A 21,080-nucleotide genomic window follows, 5' to 3' on the forward strand; every position below is an offset into this window, starting at 1 on the left:
GAGAATGGACTGAAAAATGCTTTCTGTCAGCTGTGTGAAGCTGCCTATTTGGTTTTACAGAACAAAATGTGACACAACATTTCAATTTGCTCATTCTGTGCTGGAAGTGTACGTAACTAGAATGTCTTGCATATTGACCATAGAAAGTCAAGAAACTGCTGCTGAAAAAACATATGGGTAGAGCTGTATTGTGTATTACCTTGAATATTTTTTCATCTTCAGCCTCATTTGCACTTTTTTGTAACATGAAAAAATTCACGTATACTTAATGTGATATCATGCCCGTATTGCTTATGAGACTTATAGCCCATAAGTGATGCTAAGATGCTGAAAGTGTTGCTGGGTATCACTTGTGTAATCAGCTATCATAGTATTTTGCAAGGGCCCTATTTTGAGTTTAAGAACAACCTGAAAATATTAAGTAATTTGAGATCCTAGCCTAAGCAAACCTCTTGAGCAAGGTTTGCAAGATGCTGTCACTCTGTGGTATGATAGGAAGACTGCAAGAGCTTGAATTCCTAATAGGCAAAATAAACAAATAAATAAATAAATAAATAAATAAAAATAAAAATGTGTAGTTATTGAGTATCAGCAAGATGAGGTTCTGGGAATCACTAAAAGTTCTTGAAGAACTTTTACACTTGTATTCTAAAATGATACACTTGCATCGTTTTAGAATACAGATTTTTATTTTACCCTGATTTTGGAAGAATTCCTGCTGACAAGTTTAGTTCACACTGATATAAAGCTGTCTTATTTCACAGATCCTAGCTATAGTTGTTTTTCTAGTTTCTAGCCTGAAAATTTGCCTATGTAGTTTTAAAGTGTCAAAAGATTTTTTTTAAATAACATTCAGTAATATCCCTTGATATTCCATACACTTCCTTAACTCCTGTTCAATGTGGTTGAAACAGACCTTTGATGAGGCAGATAAAAATGGTGATGGGAATCTGAGTATTAATGAAGTACTCCAGTTAATGCACAAACTGAATGTGAACCTGCCCCGACAAAAAGTCAAGGAAATGTTTAAGGTAAGAAATGAGAAAGTTTTTTATTTCTTTTTTTTAAAGAAAACACTAGCAGGGGAGATGGTAAATGCTGCAGGTGATTTGTTTCCACTCTGCTGAGAGATGCTATATAGTACATTTGATAAATTAGAAAGATCTCTGGAAACACAAAATGAATAAATTGTTATTCATAGAATCATACCTTTCAATTAAAGTTGCATTATATACATATGTATTATCAGGCAGCTGATATACACTGAGGTGATTTCAGTCATTTCTTAATATTGGTTCTGCGTGCAAACATAGCTGGATCCCACATAAATGATTACAGACTCATTAGAAGCCAAAGGATAAATTTCATATTCACATTGRTTAAAATTTGATCTAAACAATTATCTGATGATTGAAAACTGATAACTGCTCATATTTAACTCACGTATTTCCCTCTTGCTGTTATCCTTCCAAAAAGGTGGTCTCAAGATACTCCACCTTGCTGGGCCACCTGTCGTTACTGGCATAGGGCTCCAGTCTCAGAAACACTCCTGCTGTTTGTTTCTAAAATCACTTGTTTCTTTTATAACAAAACACATTTTTATTTGGTCTGATACATGATTATATGTTATACACCTGTATAATGTTTTGACGTCTCCATAATTGGGAAAGATTTGGTTTTCTACCCATCTGAAGACCACAAATTTATACGTAGGTATTCTAAAATATATTCAAAACTATGCTACGTGAAGGTGCGGTCTTCCCAGTTCCAGTATTGTAAAGCCACAGTGAAGGTATATAGTGTGAAAGTATAATTTATCACATTTAAAAAAAATTATACTTAACTACTTCATTTTTTTTCATATCACTCAAAAAATTACATTTTTGCAGATACACAGTCACATTTACATGTTTTCTCTGTTACRTCTGCAGGTGTTGCATCATACGCTGGTGATTTGTTAATAATCATTACTATTCATAATAGCGGTTATATCCATCCTTTTCTTGTTTGGAAGTGAAGACCCCTTTAAACTAGATACCTTTTTCCCTTGTTACCTTGGTTTACTGATACTTTTCTCTTAATTGAATTTCAGCCATGCAGATGATCCAAAAAAAGAGACTGTACTTTTACCTATACATATATGATAAAGAAACAAAATAGAAACAGCTAAGTATAGGCTAAATGACATACAGTTAATAATATCTATAGATTTGTAAAGGTTTATTTATTTTTCTGTGCTACTTCTGTAAGACAAAAATAGCAGAGATTATTATTAATAGTAATCTTAATTACTAAGCTAGAACATTTACATCTGTAGGATTTTCTTGTGATGTTAAGGATCAAAAATAATAATTATGSCTCTAAAACTGCTGAAGTTATTAGACTGTGGAAATGAAATGAAATAGCATGGTCTGGCAAGGTTGAACAGTAGAGTACGAGTGCAGCGTGTGCTTTGGGGAAAGAGGAGGCTAATTGTGGATCAGTGTTAATATTTTAAAAATCTCTTTCTATGGGCACTTAAGAATAAATTTTAGGGTTATGGTAATACTTTGTTCTTGGGCAAATWATTGTGAATTGGTGTTTCTATGCAATTGTGAATTGGTGTTTCTATGCGGGCCACAAACGTTCTGCAAAGGCCTCTGTGTTGCTGTCCATGGTGCTGAGACCTTATTTTCAGCGTTTTCCTCAGTTGATACAACTGCAGTTGTATAGCAGTACATGAAGGAAATGATCTCTTATTGCTTTTCTTTCTACATGGAGGAGATTCACTAAAGAATAGATTAGATTTTTWTTTTTTTTTTTTTTTAGTTCTCTGATCTTAAACCTCCTGTCTACAGCAAAGGTGAGCAAAGCAACATGCTGACAATTCAGTTTTTGCAAACAAATTAGGGAATACTGGAGAACCTTACATCAGAAAATATTCAAGCATTGTCTGTCCTGTTTGAGAAAAGTTTTGGCTTTCATTTTTTATATCTGTCCCCAGCATTTTCTTTTCATTCATTTTTTTCATGCTTTTGGGAATAGGCCTTTAAGAAACATAGTAACTACAARATTTCTCCTCTGAGTAGTAATAACTATATCCTGTGGTGGATCCTGTTGTGATCAGGCTATTGCAAGATTTCTTGGGAGAAATTCCATCTGTACTCACACACAGTAGATAGATAGTACTGCTAATAGAGCTGAAGTGGTGCACATCACAGGCTGAGGCAACTGACCCCCCAAAATAAAGAAKACCAATATGTGTATGTTTTTACGGTGTCATTTACTGTCTTTTTGATTTAGTTTTTATATTCTAGCAAATTATTATACTCACAACTCTTTTTAGTTATGGCTTTGGATTTAACAGGCATCCTCCCGGGATATGGCCATAAAATTCATTTTAGCATGACTTGGGTTCTAATGATCTTCAAGAAAAAATATGAACGGATACTTCTTCCAGACATGCATGTTCTCTTCTATCTTCCAGGGCACAGTCTTTCATACGACAAGCATCAGCCTGATTAATCAGTCTACTCTAGCAGAACATACAGTGAGTAGCCATGTCAGGCAGCATCCAACTAATGTTGCTTTATTCTGATACAGGAGTTTGTTTAAAGCTTCTTCAGACTATTGCTGTGCAGCTGAATGTCTCATTGTCTTATTGTTGTGTAATGCAGGAGGCTGATACAGATGATAACCAGGGCGTGCTAGGCTTTGATGAATTCTGTGCCTTCTACAAGATGATGTCAACACGGCGTGATTTGTACCTGCTAATGCTCACCTACAGTAACCACAAGGATTACCTAGATACAGATGACCTGAGACGTTTTCTTGAGATTGAGCAGAAGGTAGGCGAAAACCGGGAAGAGACTTGCAGTCTGAATGTGGATGCCTGAAATACTGTTATMGCAGCATGTCATTTACAAGTGGCCTTTTCATTCTTTGCTTTCAAGTAAAGAATGAAAGACAGCAAGGGAGAGGAACTTTAGTCAGAAGCATATTAAGGCTTCTTGAAATTATAACAAACCTCGGCACTTTATGTTATAATAAGGTCATACAGGTAATCTTGAGGCTAGTCCAAATCTGTATGCAAAAACTCTGTAATACTGAGGGCAATAGGCTTTATTCTATCTGAGTTCAGGGTTTTTATGCCCAAAAATGGGAAGACCTTTAGATAAGCAAGAACGCTACTGAGTTCTTGTCATGAAATGTAACACCATTGACACATCTCAATAATGAGTCTATTTTTTCTGGAGAAATTTAAATCCTGTTTAGATTCAATAAGCAGAAATTGGTTAAATATGTCAGTTATCAAGGTTGTATCTTACACCTGTGTATCTCACCTAGCACATTGATCTTTGCATACTTGTAAATGGTCCATCTAATCAAATTGTGCATAACTTACTATGCTCTCGGGTACTGGGCTTTAAATAAAGCTTCTTATTTCTTTTTTTAAGCAGGTGAGCTCTGAGTTTTGTGKGGGGTTTGGTGTTTGCTTTTTTTTTCCCCCCCAATAGCTTTTGGATTTTTCATGACTAAGARAAATCATTCAGGACATACTGACTACTTGCATTTTGTTTTGATTCTTAGTTCTTTCCTCACAGCATTTTGTGTATATTTAGTGTATGAATCAATTGACTGGAACCAGGCAGAACATGTATAGATACTGTATATATACACTTTATTCTGAATGCATCTCAGGTTTTCAAAATCAGCAGCCTCATGACAAGATAATTCCAGTCAGATCAGATTTCATATAGTTCAACAAAACTGACTATCAAACTCCTTTTCAGCCATTTGAAATAGGAAAGATGTTCCAAGATTTGCTGACTCTGGAGTGGTTATAGAGCAAATGTCAGAAACATTGCAGTATGGAACCTATCAGCTGCTTTGATTTTTAAACAGGAAGAGAAAAGGCTTGGAGCCTGGTTGCCTAGRTAACCTTAGCTTATTCTCTGATGAATTTTACTGGACTAGATAAGCTATACTTGGAAGGGAGAAAGACAAAAATTCTGTAATTGGGCATCATTGTAAGATTTGTAATTAGTGAGCTGGTTGTTTCTCTGACATTATCTTTCTGTTTGCCATTGAGGATGTGTTGACTTTTTAAAGGAGAGGGAACGTTAGTCATGCATGTGAAAAGTGAGCAGCTACTTCTATTTTACCAACTTTGCTCAAGAGAGTATAAATGAAACAATTACATTTTAATCTTGTGGGCTAGAAGAAGGCTAGAAACTGTTTGGTTAAGGTCACTACTCCTCCTGAAGATTGGACTTGCAGTTGAAGAACCGATTTAGTGCCTTCCAGGATGAGGAGAACCAGGACATGACTTCAAGGGAAGCGACTGGGCCAACAGACCCTGTGCCTTGCGGGAACACTCAGAAGAGGCGACAAGTAGTTGTGGGTCACTCCATGCTGCAAGGGATGGACACACCTATCTGCCAACATGACCTCTTGTCTAGAGAGGTTTGCTGCCTGCCAGGGGCTTGTATATGAGATGTCATTGAAAGACTGCCAAGGCTCGTCCACACATCAGACTACTACGTGGGTGCTAATGATACCAAGGGCAAATTGGAAACAATCAAACAGGATTTCAGAGCTCTGGGTGTGGTAGTYGAGGGTCTGGGAGCCCAGATGTTCTTCTCCTCAATCCTACCAATGAGGGGGAAGGATAAGAGAAGGAATAGATGGATTTTCCAAGTTAGCAATCGGCTGCGCTGCTGGTGTTGGCAACAAGGTTTTGGTTTCCATAATCATGGGATCTTCCACCTGATCAGGAAGAGGAAGTCGATGAGGCCTTCTACAGACAACTGGAAGTGGCCTCACAATCAAAGGCCCTGGTTTTCATGGGGGACTTCAACCACCCTGATATCTGCTGGCACAGATAGGCACAAACAGTCCAGGARGCTCCTGTAGAACATTGATGATAACTTTTTGACACAGTTGGTGGAGGAACCAACGAGGTGGAGTGTCCTGCTGGACCTTGTCCTAACAAACAAAGGACTGGTTGGAGACGTGAAGGTTGGGGGCAGCCTTGGCTGCAGTGACCATGAGATCATGGCATTTAGGATCCTGCATGGAGGAAGCAAGCTAATAAGTAGGAGTGTAACCCTAGATTTCAGGAGAGCAGACTTTGGCCCCTTCAGAGACCTACTTGGAGGAATCCCATGGGTTAAGGCCTTAGAAGGAAGGGAGGTCCAGGAGAGCTGGCTAGTATTCAAGCATCACTTCCTCTAAGCTCAAGAGCGGTGCATCCCAAGGAGAAAGAAGACCAGCAAAGGGGGCAGGAGACCTGCATGAATGAGCAAGGAGCTCCTGGCAAAACTCAGACAGGGGAAGAAAGTACAAAGAATGTGGAAGAGGGGACAGTCCACTTGGAAGGAATATAGGAACATTATTAGAATATGCAGGAATGTGACGAGGAAGGCTAAGGCCCATTTGGAATTGAGTCTGGCAAGGGATGTCAAGGACAACAGGAAGGGCTTCTTCAAGTACACCAGTGGCAAAAGRAAGAATAGAGAAAATGTGGGCCCACTAGAGGTGACGAAGGATACAGAGAAGGTAGAGTTACTGAATGCCTTCTTTGCTTCAGTCTTCGCTGCTAAGGGCAGCCCTCAAGAATCCCAAGCCTGGAGGCAAGGGAGAAAGTCTAGAGAAAGGAAGACTTTCCTTTGGTCGAGGAAGATCGGGTTAGAGATCTTTTGGGCAAACCTGATGCCCACAAATCTATGGGCCCTGATGGGATGCACCCACGAGTACTGAGGGAGCTGGTGGATTTTGTTGCTAAGCCACTTCCCATCATATTTGAAAGGTCAAGGAGAACTGGAGAGATGCCTGAGAACTGAAAGAAAGCCAGTGTCACTCCAGTCTTCAAAAAGGGCAAGAAGGAGGACCCAGGTAACTGTAGGCTGGTCAGCCTCACCTCCATCCCTGGTAAGGTGATGGAACAGCTCATTCTGGATGTCATCTCTAAGTATGTTGGGGAAAAGGAGGTGATCAGGAGTAGTCAGCATGGATTCACCAAGGGGAAATCACGCTTAACCAATCTGATAGCCTTCTGAGATGGAATGGCTGTCTGGGTAGATGAGGGAAGATCAGTGGATGTTGTGTACCTTGACTTCAGCAAGGCTTTTTACACCGTCTCCCATAACATCCTCCTGGATAAGCTCAGGAAGTGTAGGTTTGACGAGTGGACAGTGAGATGGATTGAGAGCTGGCTGAATGGCAGAGCTCAGAGGGTCGTCATCAGTGGTGCAGAGTCTAATTGGAGGSCTCCAGCTAGTGGAGTTCCCCAGGGTTCAGTACTGGGTCCAGTGTTGTTCAGCTTCTTCATCAGTGACCTGGGTGAAAGGACAGAGTGCCTCCTCAGCAAGTTTGCTGATGATACCATACCAAACCAAATGGAGTGGCTGATACATGAGAGGGCTGTGCTGCCATTCAGAGAGACCTGGACAGGCTGGAAAATTGAGAGGAGAGGAACCTCATGAAATTCAACAAGGGCAAGTGCAGGGTCCTGCACCTATGGAGGAATAACCCCATGCACTAGAGCAGACTGGGGGCTGACCTGTTAGAAAAGAGCTCTGCAGAGATGGACTTGGGAGTCCTGGTGGACAACAAGTTGACTATGAGCCAGCAATGTGCTCTTGTGGCCAAGTCCAGTGGTATCCTGGGATGCATTAGGAAGAGTGTTGCCAGGAGGAGRAGGGAGGTGATCCTGCCATTCTACTCAGCCCTGGTGAGGCCTCATCTCGAGTACCGTGTCCAGTTCTGGGCTCCTCAGTACAAGAGAGACATGGAGCTACTGGAGAGAGTCCAGCATAGAACTACTAAGATGATTAGAGGACTGGAGCATCTGCCCTATGAGGAATGACTGCAAGAGCTGGGCCTGTTTAGCCTGGAGAAGAGAAGACTGAGAGGGGATCATATCAATGTATACTAATACCCTAAGAGAGGGAATCAAGAGGATGGGGCTGAACCCTTTTTCAGTGGTGCCATGTAACAGGACAAGAGGCAACGGGCACAAACTGAAACACAGGAACTTCCGCCTGAATATAAGGAAGAACTTCTTTCCAGTGAGGATGACAGAGCACTGGAACAGGTTGCCCAGAGAGGTTGTGGAGTCTCCTTCTCTGGAGATGTTCAAAACCCGCCTAGACGCAACCCTGTCTAACATGCTGTAGGTGACCCTGCTCGAGCAGGGGGATTGGACTAGATGATCTCCAGAGGTCCCTTCCAACCTCAACCATTCCATGATTCTGTGATTCTCTATGACTGTTTCTTGAATCACTTTGCTCCCACTGCCTCTTGTTCCTGTAGGGTCTTTTATTGTGTCCCTGGATGCAGTCTTCTTCCAGTATTCAATAGCCTTGTGCAAAGATGTTCTTTGTGGCTCTGCTTTGGACTATGAATGCATAGTTCATGACAAGGCGTTACTAATTTTGTCCGACTTTCTCAATTTGTAAAGTAGGAGATTCTGTTTTCTGAAGAGTTGTTGACAGTTCTTCATGTCTTGAAAAACATTCTGAGGCTATATGATAGTGCATAGTAAGTAATCTCTTAGTGCTTAACATTTCAGAGCTGGAATGATCTTAAAGACTGTATTTTCCCATTGCACTTACCTGAAACAGGCACGGTATTTTTAGTCTCTCAAACCAGGTAATACGCTATACAGGAGCCAGCAGATTGTGGCAATTATTGTATCTAAAGTTGCTCATGAATTTGAGACGTACCACTCTTCAGAGACATTAATTCATAGTTTCGAGCTTTGCTGTTCAGGTATTGAAGTGCACTTACACACTGTGCACATTTAGCTAAATGCCAACAAACTATGTACTATGCTGCAGTAAATGTATCCACTTGTGTTACTGTACTTAACAAGGGGTCTAGCCTACTTCAGTCATGTTAGTAATTTTGTCCATCAGTCAGTGCTGCACATCAGGGTCACAGGAGCCCATTTGCTGACAGCTTATATATGTTTCTCTGAAAAGGAGACTAGTCTTGATATATTCTTATTTCTAATGGCAGAAAGAAAAGGTTTCTTCTTTCTGCGTGTATGGTACATCGTGCATCATTGATGCAAACCTTCTACACTTGCACATCTATCACAAATASCTTTGGTCAGGACAAGTTTGGGTCTTTCTGGTTCATGGTAACTTGGCAGACTAGAAAATGGTAATATATATAGTGTCTGTGTTATGAGGATATCAGCCAATGGAACAGGTTGCCCAGAGAGGCTTCATCCTCAGAAGTTTTCAAGACCAGACTGAAAAAAGCCTTCAGCTACTTGCAGTGACCTCATAGCTGACATTGCTTTGAGCAGGAGTTTGGACTAGATGAGATCCCTTCCAACCTGAGAAATCCTATAATGCTATGAACTCTCATCTAGACACTTGTGGAAGTTTTTGAAGTGAGGAAGAAAAAGTATGGGCAGCAAGATGCAGTCAGCTCATGAACCAATGCACTGGCTTGGCTCTGCTTTTTCCCTTTCATGATCTTTTCTGAAACTGCATGCCTGTAGTCATAAATCCACATTGGAATTTCAAGAGTTGTCTAAGAAATGAATAAACAGAAAAGTCACCTTTATCTTGCACTCATCTTTTTAAATAAGCGGGATGTATTTCCATTTCATTGGTCTATTGATCTTAGTGGTGAGAGAGGAAAATGAACACTAGCCATAGGACCCAAACTAGCTCATCTAATCATTGACATGGATAATACATGTCTTTAGGGCTTCTCACCCATGCCTGGTGTTGTTCTTTCTTGCATAATATGTACAAGAAAAGCAAGTGTTCGTTTTGTTCATTTGAAGCTTACCAGCAAAACAGAACTAAAAAATGTTGCGGCAGCAATGTTATAGACATGCAGTTGGTAAAAATCTTGCTGAGGAATTTGAATTCAAAATCTCATGGAGAGTGGATTTCCAGGTGATAACCTATATTTTTTTCTGTAGGGCCAAAATGTTAAAGGAAACAGAAAAGCCTTTTGTTGTTTCAGAATTTGTCCTTCTGAACCCAGCCAATCTGTAATGAATGGGCAAATAGAAGGTTAGGGTTCTTTTCTTCCTCTTTTTCATTTTTATTTATTAGGTTTTAAATTACTACTAGAAAAAGCATTGGTCTTGTAGCAAGTATGCTAGTGGTTTAATTTCTCCCTAAGCAAAGATTCCATGTTGACAATCATTGTCAATTTAGCCAGTTTAATGGTAGTCCGCTCTGGCAACAAGGGTTTATCTTAATGTGTGTCATGTACAGTGTCTGATGGAAAGGAGTTGCTGGACGACTCCGGACAGGAGTATTAAATAATAGCAGCAATAATAATTAAATGAAAAATTAATAATAAATAATAGGAATATTAAATAATGCTKTTTGTCTGGCATTTTATAATTCTGTTTTAATAAAGGTACAGTATCTTTTCTTCCACTTCTCTCTCTTTTTTTAAAAAAACCTAACATCTTCAAACATGTATTTCCCTTTCTAATTTAGAATGTAAGGAAATCATGAAGTTAGCAGATTTCCTCAAGGAGCTTTCTGAGAGCAGTATCTCCTGACCCTCTGTTACCTTACTAGTTATAAATGAGTCTTCTGTCCATTGCATAAAGTACCACCATTTTGTTGTTTTATTCTAAAGTAAAAACCCTTTGACAATGCAAATGTATTCTTTAATCCCACAACAGAAGAAATCCTATTGATTTGTGACAAAGCTTGTTCTATTCAGATGCTATGTGTGCTTGACAACACTAATCAGATTTAACCTACAAAGCAGAACTCTGACTGTCTTTTGGCTGCGATGGGGCAGCTGCCAATAGGACAGAAACTTTTCACTGAGCAGTTTAGTTCTTATCTGATCTGACACTGACTGGCAAGAGTGAGAATTTCACTGGGTAATTGGAAATCCTGGTGTCACAATGAATAATCTGAATGGTTGTTGAACTGTGTACAAGGAAAAGAGATCCGAGAAACTGCAGTTGATAGCTAACAAGTTCTCCATTTAATTTTTGTTACTTTTACAGATGACCAGTGTGACTAAGGAACACTGCATGGAAATTGTCAGCAAGTTTGAACCGTGCTTGGAGAACAAGAAGGAGGGAGCTTTGGGGATTGACGGTAAGATGGCTGATGTAGCTGTTGCAGGAGAGGGATAACAGAGATTAAATGTTTGTGAGAGTATCCATTTGTTTGCATCATATGTRGTTTATCATGTTGTATAAAGAGTTTTTTTCCTTCATTTTTTGACATGCCTATTATTTACTGGAGAACCTAAAGTGAAATTGGTACTCCTTAGAAGTTTTTTAAGGGTGCATATGATGATGAAGTAGTAATCATTGAAGGTCCACAGGACCCGGATGTGTCTAATTTGTGCTTTTGGAAAAATACAGTAGAATTTAGTCCCATGGTTATCATAGTTGTCTTTGGAAATACTTCTTGTATGCCTGTAAATGTGTATTGAATCTTTAATGAAATGAGTTACCCGATTCAGAGTAAACATGTAAAGCAGGATGGTAAATGAAGTTTCTCCAGAAGCATGCTATCATGACCTCTGGCACTAATGGCTTCACTTTGAATATAAAGATGCTGTACCAGCATGACAGTGCCTGTTATTTTGGGGGCTGATTCTAAATCCCCTCCCATAAATGGTAAACTTTCAGTCAGATCTTATTGACTCCAAGGACAGGGTTACATTACTTAGGATTTAAGATTGCATGCAGAGGTCCTAGGACTGTGTTTACAAATCAGTCTTATACATTTGTGGGTGTGTTGGCATAGTGAAAAATGGCAAGTGTAATTTGGTTTACTGCCTGAAGAAGGAGGTAGTTTCTGGTATGTCATGTCAGATTTTTTGTTCTTCAAATAAAGGTGATTGCTTAGAATGGGTTCAGGTCTTTCCTGCTCTCAGATTAAATTCTCTGTTGCTTTCAAATTATGTTAAAGCTTTTACTAGTACAAAGTGAGTGTAGACGTTGACACAGTCATGCTTTGATTTGGTAGTACTGTACAGTCCGTTGGCAGTCATATAAACAATGAAGAGTCAGGTTCATTATTCTGCCTTCTTCATAGCTAGGAATATCGTGCTAGTCTTTTCAAACAGTTTCAAACAATCAGGCTAGGCTTTTCAGATCAGAAAGTAAAATTTTAAAAAGATAGCCTGGTCTATAAAAACTTTGCTTAGGAGTAGTTGATGAGCCAGCTGAGAGCTTACAGGTTAGATTAGGGATCAGATCAATACGGATGACATTGTGGTGGGTGTTTGCTACAGACTACCTCATCAGGGAGAAGCAGGAGATAAGGTATCTTGAGAGAACTGGAAGAAACCTTACATTTGCAGATTCTAGTCTTTATGGGAGACTTAAGCCACACCAGTATCTCCTGGAAGGGCAACACAGCAGAGCAAAGGCAATCCAGGAGATTTCTAGAGTGCATTGATGATAATTTCCTAACAGAAAAGATTGAAGAACTCACTAAAGATGGTGCTCTACTGGACCTGCTACCTAAACACCAGGGAGAAATGGTCGGGTATGTTAAGGTCATGGAAAGTCTTCACTTCAGTGATCATGGGATTTTCAAGGATCACCTCTTTCAAGTTCAAGAATGGTCTATTTCCCCATGCAGGAATTCAAGAAAATGTGTCAGGAGGCATGCATCGATGAACAAGGCTCCTGACAGAATTTGCACATAAAAAGGAAGCATATGAGAAGTAGAAGCAAGGTTAGGTTATCCAGGAGGAATATAGAAACACTATCTGAGTGTGCAGGGATGGCATTATGAAAACCTAAGTCCACCTGGAGGTGAATCTGGATAGGGATATGAAGGGCAACAAGAAGAATTTCTAGAGGTATGTCAACAGCAAAAGGAAGACTAAGGAAAATATGGCCCCATTTCTGAGCGGGGCAGGGGACCTGGTGATAGAGGCCGAGATAGTCGATGCTTCCTTTGTCTCAATCTTTACTGGTAAGATTTGTCTTCAGAAATCCCAGGCTCCTGAGATCAGTAGGCAAATCTAGAACAATGAAGAYTTACCCTAGGTGGGATCAGGTTTGGGCACACTTAAACAACTGGACGTACATAAGTGCATGCAACCTGATGGAATACATCAGTAAGTGCTGAGGGAGATGGCCAATGTCTTTGCAAGACCACTCTCAAAGATCTCTGAAGGGTCATGATGATAAAGGGAGATTCCTGAGGACTAGGAGAAAGCAAAAGTCAATCCTATCTTCAAAAAGTGCAAGAAGGAGAATGTGGGAACTCCAGGCCAGTCAGCCTCACCTGAATCCGTAGGAAGCTGAAGGAACAAACTCCTGGAAGTAATTTCCAAACATGTAAAGGCCAAGAAGGCAATTGGGAGTGGTCAGAATGGATTTGTGAAGGGGAAGTTATAGGACAGAGTACGACCTCAGCAGTCAGTACAAAACTGGGAGAAGTGTTTGATGAACCTGATGGTTGTGCTGGCATTTAGAGGGATCTCAACAAGCTGGAGAAATGGGCATACAGGAAACTCTTGAAATTCAGCAAAGGGAAATGCAATCTCCTGCACCTGGGAAGGAATAACGCCATGCACCAGTACCTCCTGGGGGCTGAATGGCTGTAAAATATCTTTACAGAGAAGAACCTGAGATGGATAACAAGGTGAATGTGAACCAACAATTTGCCTTGCATCAAAGAAGGCCAAGAGCATCCTGCACTACATTAGGAAGAACATTGGCATCAGGTCAAGAGAGGTATTTATTCTCCTCTACTCAGCACTGATGAGACTTCATCTGGAGTGCTGTGTCCAGTTCTGGGCACCCCAGTAACAGAGACAAACATACTGAAGCAAGTCCAGTGAAGGGCCAGGAAGATAAGTAAGGGATTGGAGCTGATAGAGCTGCAGCTGTTCAGCCTAGGAAAGAAAAGGTTCATGGGAGATCTTACCAATCAGTATAAATACCTGATGGGAAGGAATAAAGAAAAAGGAGCCAGACTGTTCTCACTGGTGTCCACTGAAAGGACAAGAGGCAAAGGGCACAAATAATAACACAGTAAGTTCCATTTAAACATAAGAGAACTTTTTTTTTTTTTTTTTTTTTTTTTTTTTTTTGGGGGTGCTTGAACATGTTGCTCAGAGAGCTTGTGGAGTCTCCATCCTTGGAGTTACTCAAAATCCAACTGGGCAGGGCCCTGAACAACCTACTCCAGTTGAGCCCTCTTTGAGGAGGGAGGTTGGACTAGATGATTTCCAGAGGTCTCTTCCAACTGCAACTATTCTGTGGTTTTGTGTGATTTGGTGAAAACAATTTTCTGGTGAAAAGATTCCTGCTTCCAGAAAATCTAGATGAACTAACTACATATTTTTTGACAATTTGTCATATACTTTCTCAGTTAATTCTGGTGGAGTAAGCATTAATTCCTTAGTAATCTTTTAATTCTACCTGCAAAATTATACATATGTACATGCATATATACGTATGTGCACATGTGTACACACACAGACGCAGAGTCAATTTTTTGTCTTTGTGCATAACTGAGACTCCAGATCTCCTTTTTCCATAAGACAAACAGGGAGTTGCATAGAGAGGCTGAAATATAACAGCTGTGGAAACTAAAGACTTGTTTATTTCTCGGATTGATACAACTCAGGCAAAAGCATACTGCTTACACTTAGAGGCACTTTTTTAAGAGCAGTGAAATAGTAAAGCTTTTATTTCCCATTCATGCCCATTCATGTGTCTGTATTGCCTTGTGGGATCAAATGTGTGTCCTCAGCTCTGATGGCTTTTGTAAAGCTGCAGATCTCTCCTATCCACATGTATGTCTGTGCATGTGGTGTCTTGGTGTCCTATCAAAATTAGAGATTATTGCTTGTACAAGCCAGATATAGAATGCTGTGGGTTAAAGATCCCAGTGCACAGTCTGCTTTGTGTGGTGACATTCTTTTGCTGTTTTTAGGAGAAATAGAGGAGGGGAGAGAATCTCCCTTGCCTCAAGCTATGTTGGGACCGTGGAAACTATCTACAGGCAGTGCAATAACATTCATCTTTTAACTCATCTCACTGATAAGCAATACCAGGATACAACCACAGATTTCTGGAGGCTTTCTTGAACCATGTCACTTAATGTCCCAGCAGAATCTTTTGAATTATAAACCTAAAATATCAGGTTCGGATTAAATGCAGTCCTATTTTCAAGAAAGGCAGAGCAGRGAAATGAACAAAACAACTAGTATTAATACATGTCAAGTCTCGGATTCTTTTTCCTAAACAGTAGTTCTCCAAACCAAACATCGCAGATGCTCATTGTGACAAATTATTGGGATATAGTAGTGTTATTTATTTGTTCATTTTGCTTCACGTGTTCATGAACATGCTAGTGGATGTAGGGATGCCTTTTGATGCTGTGGTCTAGAGAGGTCACAGCAATGAGGTGGAAAAAATGTATTAACTGTTATATAATTCATTTACAGGTTTTACCAATTACATGCGGAGTCCGTCAGGGGACATATTCAACCCAGAACACTACCAAGTGAATCAGGACATGAGTTATCCTTTGAGTCATTATTTCATTACCTCTTCACATAATACCTACCTCACAGGGGATCAACTGATGTCTCAGTCTAGAATGGACATGTACGCATGGGTGCTACAATCTGGCTGTCGTTGTGTAGAAGGTAAAGATCAAAAGTAATCATCAATAGGCTCCATGGTTTTGTCTTTCCTCCATGAAGGGAGAGTCATGACTTCTGCAGAAGACAGAGTAATTGAGTAGAGGAAAAAGCCTAGTAAAATGTTGTTTTCCCATCATAAGCAACAGCAGAATAACAGTGCCATATAACAGATACATTTTGTTGAATGTGGGAATAAATGAGACATAGAGTAGTGTTGCTGGTACCGAGAAAAAATTACAAAAAATTTATTTGTGGAGAGGATGCTCCAATTTAGTGGAATATGGTGTATATAATTTGTTGGAAGCTTATGGCAGCTGAACTGGCAAACAGAACAGARTTCCAACTAGATAGAGCAGGAGAGCTGGTATTTCTGTTGAGTGAAGTAGGATCATATGCAAAATATTGGCAATCTCTACATTCACCAATAAGCCTTGCTGTGAAATCTTTCTGAAGTTTACAGTGCCTTTCAGAGGCAGCACCTGTCTATAGTCATCTGTAATGTACTGACTATCAAAGGGTTTCCACAATTCTTCCTGTAGTAATAATCCTCAACACTTGTTAAAGGAGATTTGGGTTTTTTTGGAGGACTTCTCATCCAATGGGAACAGTCATCTTTCACAGCAGAATCTCAAGATCGGGAAATTTCTTAAGAGAAAAGACATTCAGCACAGCTCAGTGATAGGTACAGATGAACAGTAGGAGTGAACCTATGCCCTTCTATGTGGCTGGGTTCCTGAAGGGAACTGCAGGGTCTCAAAAGTCTTCTACAGACAGTGATTGCAGATGTTAGTTGTCTAATGGGTGTCATTGTTTCTGTTCTACAGTTGACTGCTGGGATGGTCCGGACGGTGAACCAATTGTCCACCATGGATATACTTTGACTTCCAAAATTCTCTTCAAAGATGTGATAGAAACTATCAACAAATATGCCTTTATCAAGAATGAGTATGTATTCAGGCTGCCACCTTCTGAGTCTTAAGGTTATAAACTGTAGTGCTCTCAGGCATCCTTGTAAAGGCAGCAATTTGAAAACCTAACCTGTAACTGCATAAGCCAGTCAGACATTTGAATTCTAAATTATTTYCTATGGGAAAAAAACTTGCAGAAAGAAATAACAAGGCAAAATTGACTGAGTAGGGATATTGTGTAGAAAGTCCTGGGGCTGTCTTTGTCCCATCCATAGAAGATAAGAGACTGTAACATATTTTGACAGTGAATATTTTTAGCAAATATCTGAGAGTTCAGCCACTTATCTGTGGATGTACATTTCAGTGATGCCAAGATCATACTCAGACAGTTACTGCAAAGATAGATGGCAAGTCAGACAGCAAAGAAGTACAGAGATAGGAGCCCAGCTGTGGAGAGAGCAGACAGCTCAAGAGAAACAGGATTTTTCTCTACCAACATGTTGCTTAGAAGATCAAAAAATTATTAGATGAGAACTTTTGTAAAGCTGACAGTACTATCAGCCTCTCAAGAGTCAAAATGTTCGTGTTAATCTTTTTCTCTCTCTTTTTTTTTAATAAACTAATGTATCTGAGTGGAGATCTTCCATTGACTTCACTGAGTGTGAATGAAGTCTCCAGAGTATGTCTGTCTTCATTAATAGAGCTAAACGTGCATTGAAATTTTAGCCCAGATAAACTTATTGTGAGCCTGAAAATTATAGAGTTTGCATGAAGAACAAAGGAAAGCTGGCTAGCAAAATGTATAGCAGTGCTTCTGAAATAGTGATTCTTAAACTTTATGGTAAGTCTCTTCGGAAAATTGATGTAGGCTAACTAGGTTTCTGTTACAATTTATTGTTTGTGTGGAGGTTTTTTTTCTCTTGATAAATATTGATACCGAGTCAGAGTTTGGTAACAAAGAAAAATGGCATATTTTAGATTTACTGGTATTTTCTTTCTCACTTTAAGGCTGGAGGCATAGTTCTTGGTAGGTTACAAATACAGCTAAGGAACTAGCTTTGGGCAATGCTATGAGTTGAACTTGGGAATGTTTTGTCCTGCTGGCTTTGGCTGGCTGAAGGTGTAATTTCTCCTAATAAGGAGCTTTTGAGAGCCAGGTTCAGGGCAAACATCACTTTATTTGGTTTATTTACTTTGCAAATAATGAATCATTCATAATTCATACTTTGTGCTCATCCTAAAAATGCATCATCTCTAAATTTAACAGGAATCCATCTTCACCATATTGATATGTGGCACCAACCACACTCATATATATAAGTTTTATGAGTCTTGTCTTGATGCGTTTGAAATCAGTCATTGTGATTCCTGGGGCTCAACCTGGAGAATCAACAATAAATGACAACACTAAAAAAGTGGATCTGGAAATGTCTAATGTTTTTGTAGAAGAGGCTCTGCCTTTATGAACAAAAGCTGCAGGTTTGTTTGTATGACACAGCCCTTTTGCCAGCTAGAGAGATTTTTGCAGAAAAGCTAATACGACAGGTTTCTCCATTGGTTATTATAAGTGGGAAGGTTAAGACAAAGCCCATCTGGGGATCTTTTCAGTTCTTGGAACCTTTAATCACTTTTGCCTGTGAAAGTAAGAGAGGGGTGAAGGACAGTTCAGGGAGGAGAGCTGAAGGCACTGACTACATTTTGCTCAAGATTGGCTTGTTCAAACATAATAGGAAGTGGACACCAGGGCTCAGTAGTGTAGGAAGGTGAAAAGTGTGCTCTGGAAAAAACGCATTAAGTCAGAATGCAGAAATTTAATTATCCTGTGGCTGTCAAAAATGGACTATTCAGTTTGAGTTGAGTAGTGGGATATCAGTCCTGTGTCCAAACTGGTTTACTGAACTCCCTGGATTTCATTAGTAGTGGTGCCTATTACAGGCATGGCTCAGACAGTGGTAACAGTTTTTTTCTTCAGTGCTATAAAAGCTAAATTTGCAGTTAATGATACTTGCTTATGTGTCTGCCAGGTACCCTGTTATCTTGTCAATTGAGAACCATTGCAGTGTCATTCAGCAGAAGAAGATGGCGCAGTATCTTATAGAAATCCTGGGAGACAAACTGGATCTGTCTTCAGTGCACAGTGAAGATCCTACCAAGCTCCCTTCACCAGCAAGTCTTAAAGGGAAGATACTTGTTAAGGTAAAAGCCTATTTGTTTTTGCTCCTTCTCTCCTTTTTTGYAATGATTACAAATTCTATTGTAAGGGAGCTATATAGACACAGCTGTGTCATGCAAGTTAGTGTTTTAGTGAGAAGTTTATTGTTGCCTGTGTCACTCACCACCAAGAGGATTGTTTTTGTTCAGTTTGTTGCTCATTTGGGGGATCTTTTGTAGTGTGGACTTTCGCTAAAGGAATTGCCTACACACCAGTTATAGTCACTAAAGCTGCTAACATCTCTGATGATGCTTTGTTAAAAAAAGGACTCAACTCTGCCTTACTGTACCATTCTTCACTCTCTCCTTTGTCATTTTGAATCTAAAAGCACTTAGAATCCTTTGTTGGCTCTGATTCTACTGGATACAGAAGAGATTTTAACAAATACCTATTCTCATTTGAGAAGTTCTGCTTTGAACCCAAGCTACTGTAAATATGGCTGGCTCTTATTGTAAGCTCTGTGCTTTCTGTATCTGCTTAAGTTTTGCTCAAAACTTACGGATTTCTATCCTAAATGTTTGATTGTTCTCCTATGGATTAGAAAATGTTGTATCTCATTTTTTTTCCCTTTCACTCTTTCTTGTTCTTTCTGTATGTATTTTTTGTAGGTTAACATTTTTTCAAGCCATTAGTTTGAGATGTTGTCTTTGGTACTTTTGGGCATTCTCTGGTGAAAGATGAGAGGTGATAGGTTTATTTTATACAGAATCCTGGATCAGTGTCTTTGCACATATTAAACCTTAGTGTTTCCTTGGAATATTATTGTTTCCACTCTTCCTAGGATATTGTTTTTGTCATGGATGATGCAATTTTTTCCCCGTGTCACAGCAAGAGCTGCATGCTAACCTGTCTGTGTAAACGTTCCATGTTCTAGGGGAAGAAGCTTCCAGCCAACATTAGTGATGATGCAGAGGAAGGTGACGTGTCTGATGAGGACAGTGCTGACGAGATTGATGATGATTGTAAATTAATGAATGGAGATGTAAGTTAAGCGACCATTTGAATAAAATGTATGTTAAGATTTTCCATCACAATGAGAAGGAGCCTTTTGTGTCTTCTTTGGAATATGGATGAGATCTTTGGGACTCATCAAAATTTTTTAAGGTTTTATGCCTTCCTGGGGACGAATTTGACAAAAATGCATGCTAGACAGCGCAAGTTCTAGTGTTAGTGCTTGGAGTCTGGAATTTTGTGTCTGTCTTTTAATATCTGAAATAGTTATATCTCTTACAATTCTTAGCACGTCATAGTGTTCTTCTCCTCAAATGCAAAAAAAAAAAAAAAAAAAAAAAAAAAAGATGAAATTCTACCTGTGTCAAACTGCTTGCTGTTATAAAGCAGTCCTTTAGTTTGCTAAGTACTGTGTTTCATTTTTTTTTTGTTCTAAGAAACTGCTAAAAAGGGAGGAAAATGTTCATTTCTGCTTTCTTCAGTCTGAATATACCTATTACTTCATCTCTTTTAGAAGAAAAATTCTTCTGGCACTTTAATTTTATGGTATGCAATAAGTGTGACATTGCATCTTATAGAAACAATGTAAAAGAGACATCAGAACTATTTAAAAACATAAACCAGTTTACCTTGGACATATATTGCATTTGTAATCCTCTCTCTTTCAGACAATTTCCTCATTTTGTATTATAAATATGAACCTTTTGATTTAAAACTAAAAGAGAAGCTTCTTTATGAGTAAACTACCTAATGAAGAAAATAATATTGATGAAYTGTATTTTAGCATAGCATTTTTCAGTGTTTTAGTTCTGAGATTCTACATTGTTTTGATACATACTGTATTTTATGATTTTTGACTCTTTGTATGATGCACATGTGGAGTGGAAAGTATTGTACAGCCTGTGGTGATAGAGCATGCTTTCACCTATATGGGAGCAGTCAGAGTATCAAGGACTGACCATTTTGAACAGGGGAAAAAATGAGTTGAAAGCCAAACCAAAAGCTTTTCTAAACCTCTTGGGAGCTACCAATGTAGTTATCTGTACAGGGGAACTAGAACTAAGTAAGCTGAACAAAAAGAGAATTAATTGGCCATTTCTTGAGTTTGAAACTTTTTATTATGATAGACAAAGTTCATTCAGCTTGTTCTTTTAAAAATTCTAGTTCTTTTGTCTGTGTCCCCTGGTATGGCAGAGTGTTTCAAACAACTGGAGAAAAACAAGGAGGTTATGTCATAACCCTACTGAAAACAGAAACACTCTGTTACTTAAGACACTGCTTTTGTAGGTTTTCCAGCTAATTTTATTTTGAAGAAGATTTGATTCCAGAGGATCCAGATCCAGATGCTTGAACAAATGGAAATATTAGAGGACCTTTCATTGCTAGAAATGACTTTT

The 21,080-nt window shown here is 39.3% G+C and overlaps 1 protein-coding gene across 1 annotated transcript in view; it reads left to right on the forward strand.

Annotated features, from left to right (window-relative positions):
* Positions 1–899: 899 nt before the first annotated feature.
* The window catches only part of PLCH2 (phospholipase C eta 2), a 45,580-nt gene continuing 25,399 nt past the window's right edge, over positions 900–21,080 (forward strand). Inside the window, exons 1-7 of the mRNA XM_085307183.1 lie at positions 900–1,031; positions 3,657–3,827; positions 10,988–11,081; positions 15,412–15,615; positions 16,437–16,557; positions 18,545–18,716; positions 19,607–19,714. Of these exons, the coding sequence (XP_085163309.1) occupies positions 900–1,031; positions 3,657–3,827; positions 10,988–11,081; positions 15,412–15,615; positions 16,437–16,557; positions 18,545–18,716; positions 19,607–19,714 (1,002 nt within the window). The remainder of the gene's footprint in view (positions 1,032–3,656; positions 3,828–10,987; positions 11,082–15,411; positions 15,616–16,436; positions 16,558–18,544; positions 18,717–19,606; positions 19,715–21,080) is intronic.

Source organism: Rhea americana, unplaced genomic scaffold, assembly GCF_003343005.1.
Source record: "Rhea americana isolate MKP2758 unplaced genomic scaffold, rheAme1 scaffold_254, whole genome shotgun sequence".
Lineage (NCBI taxonomy): Eukaryota > Metazoa > Chordata > Aves > Rheiformes > Rheidae > Rhea > Rhea americana.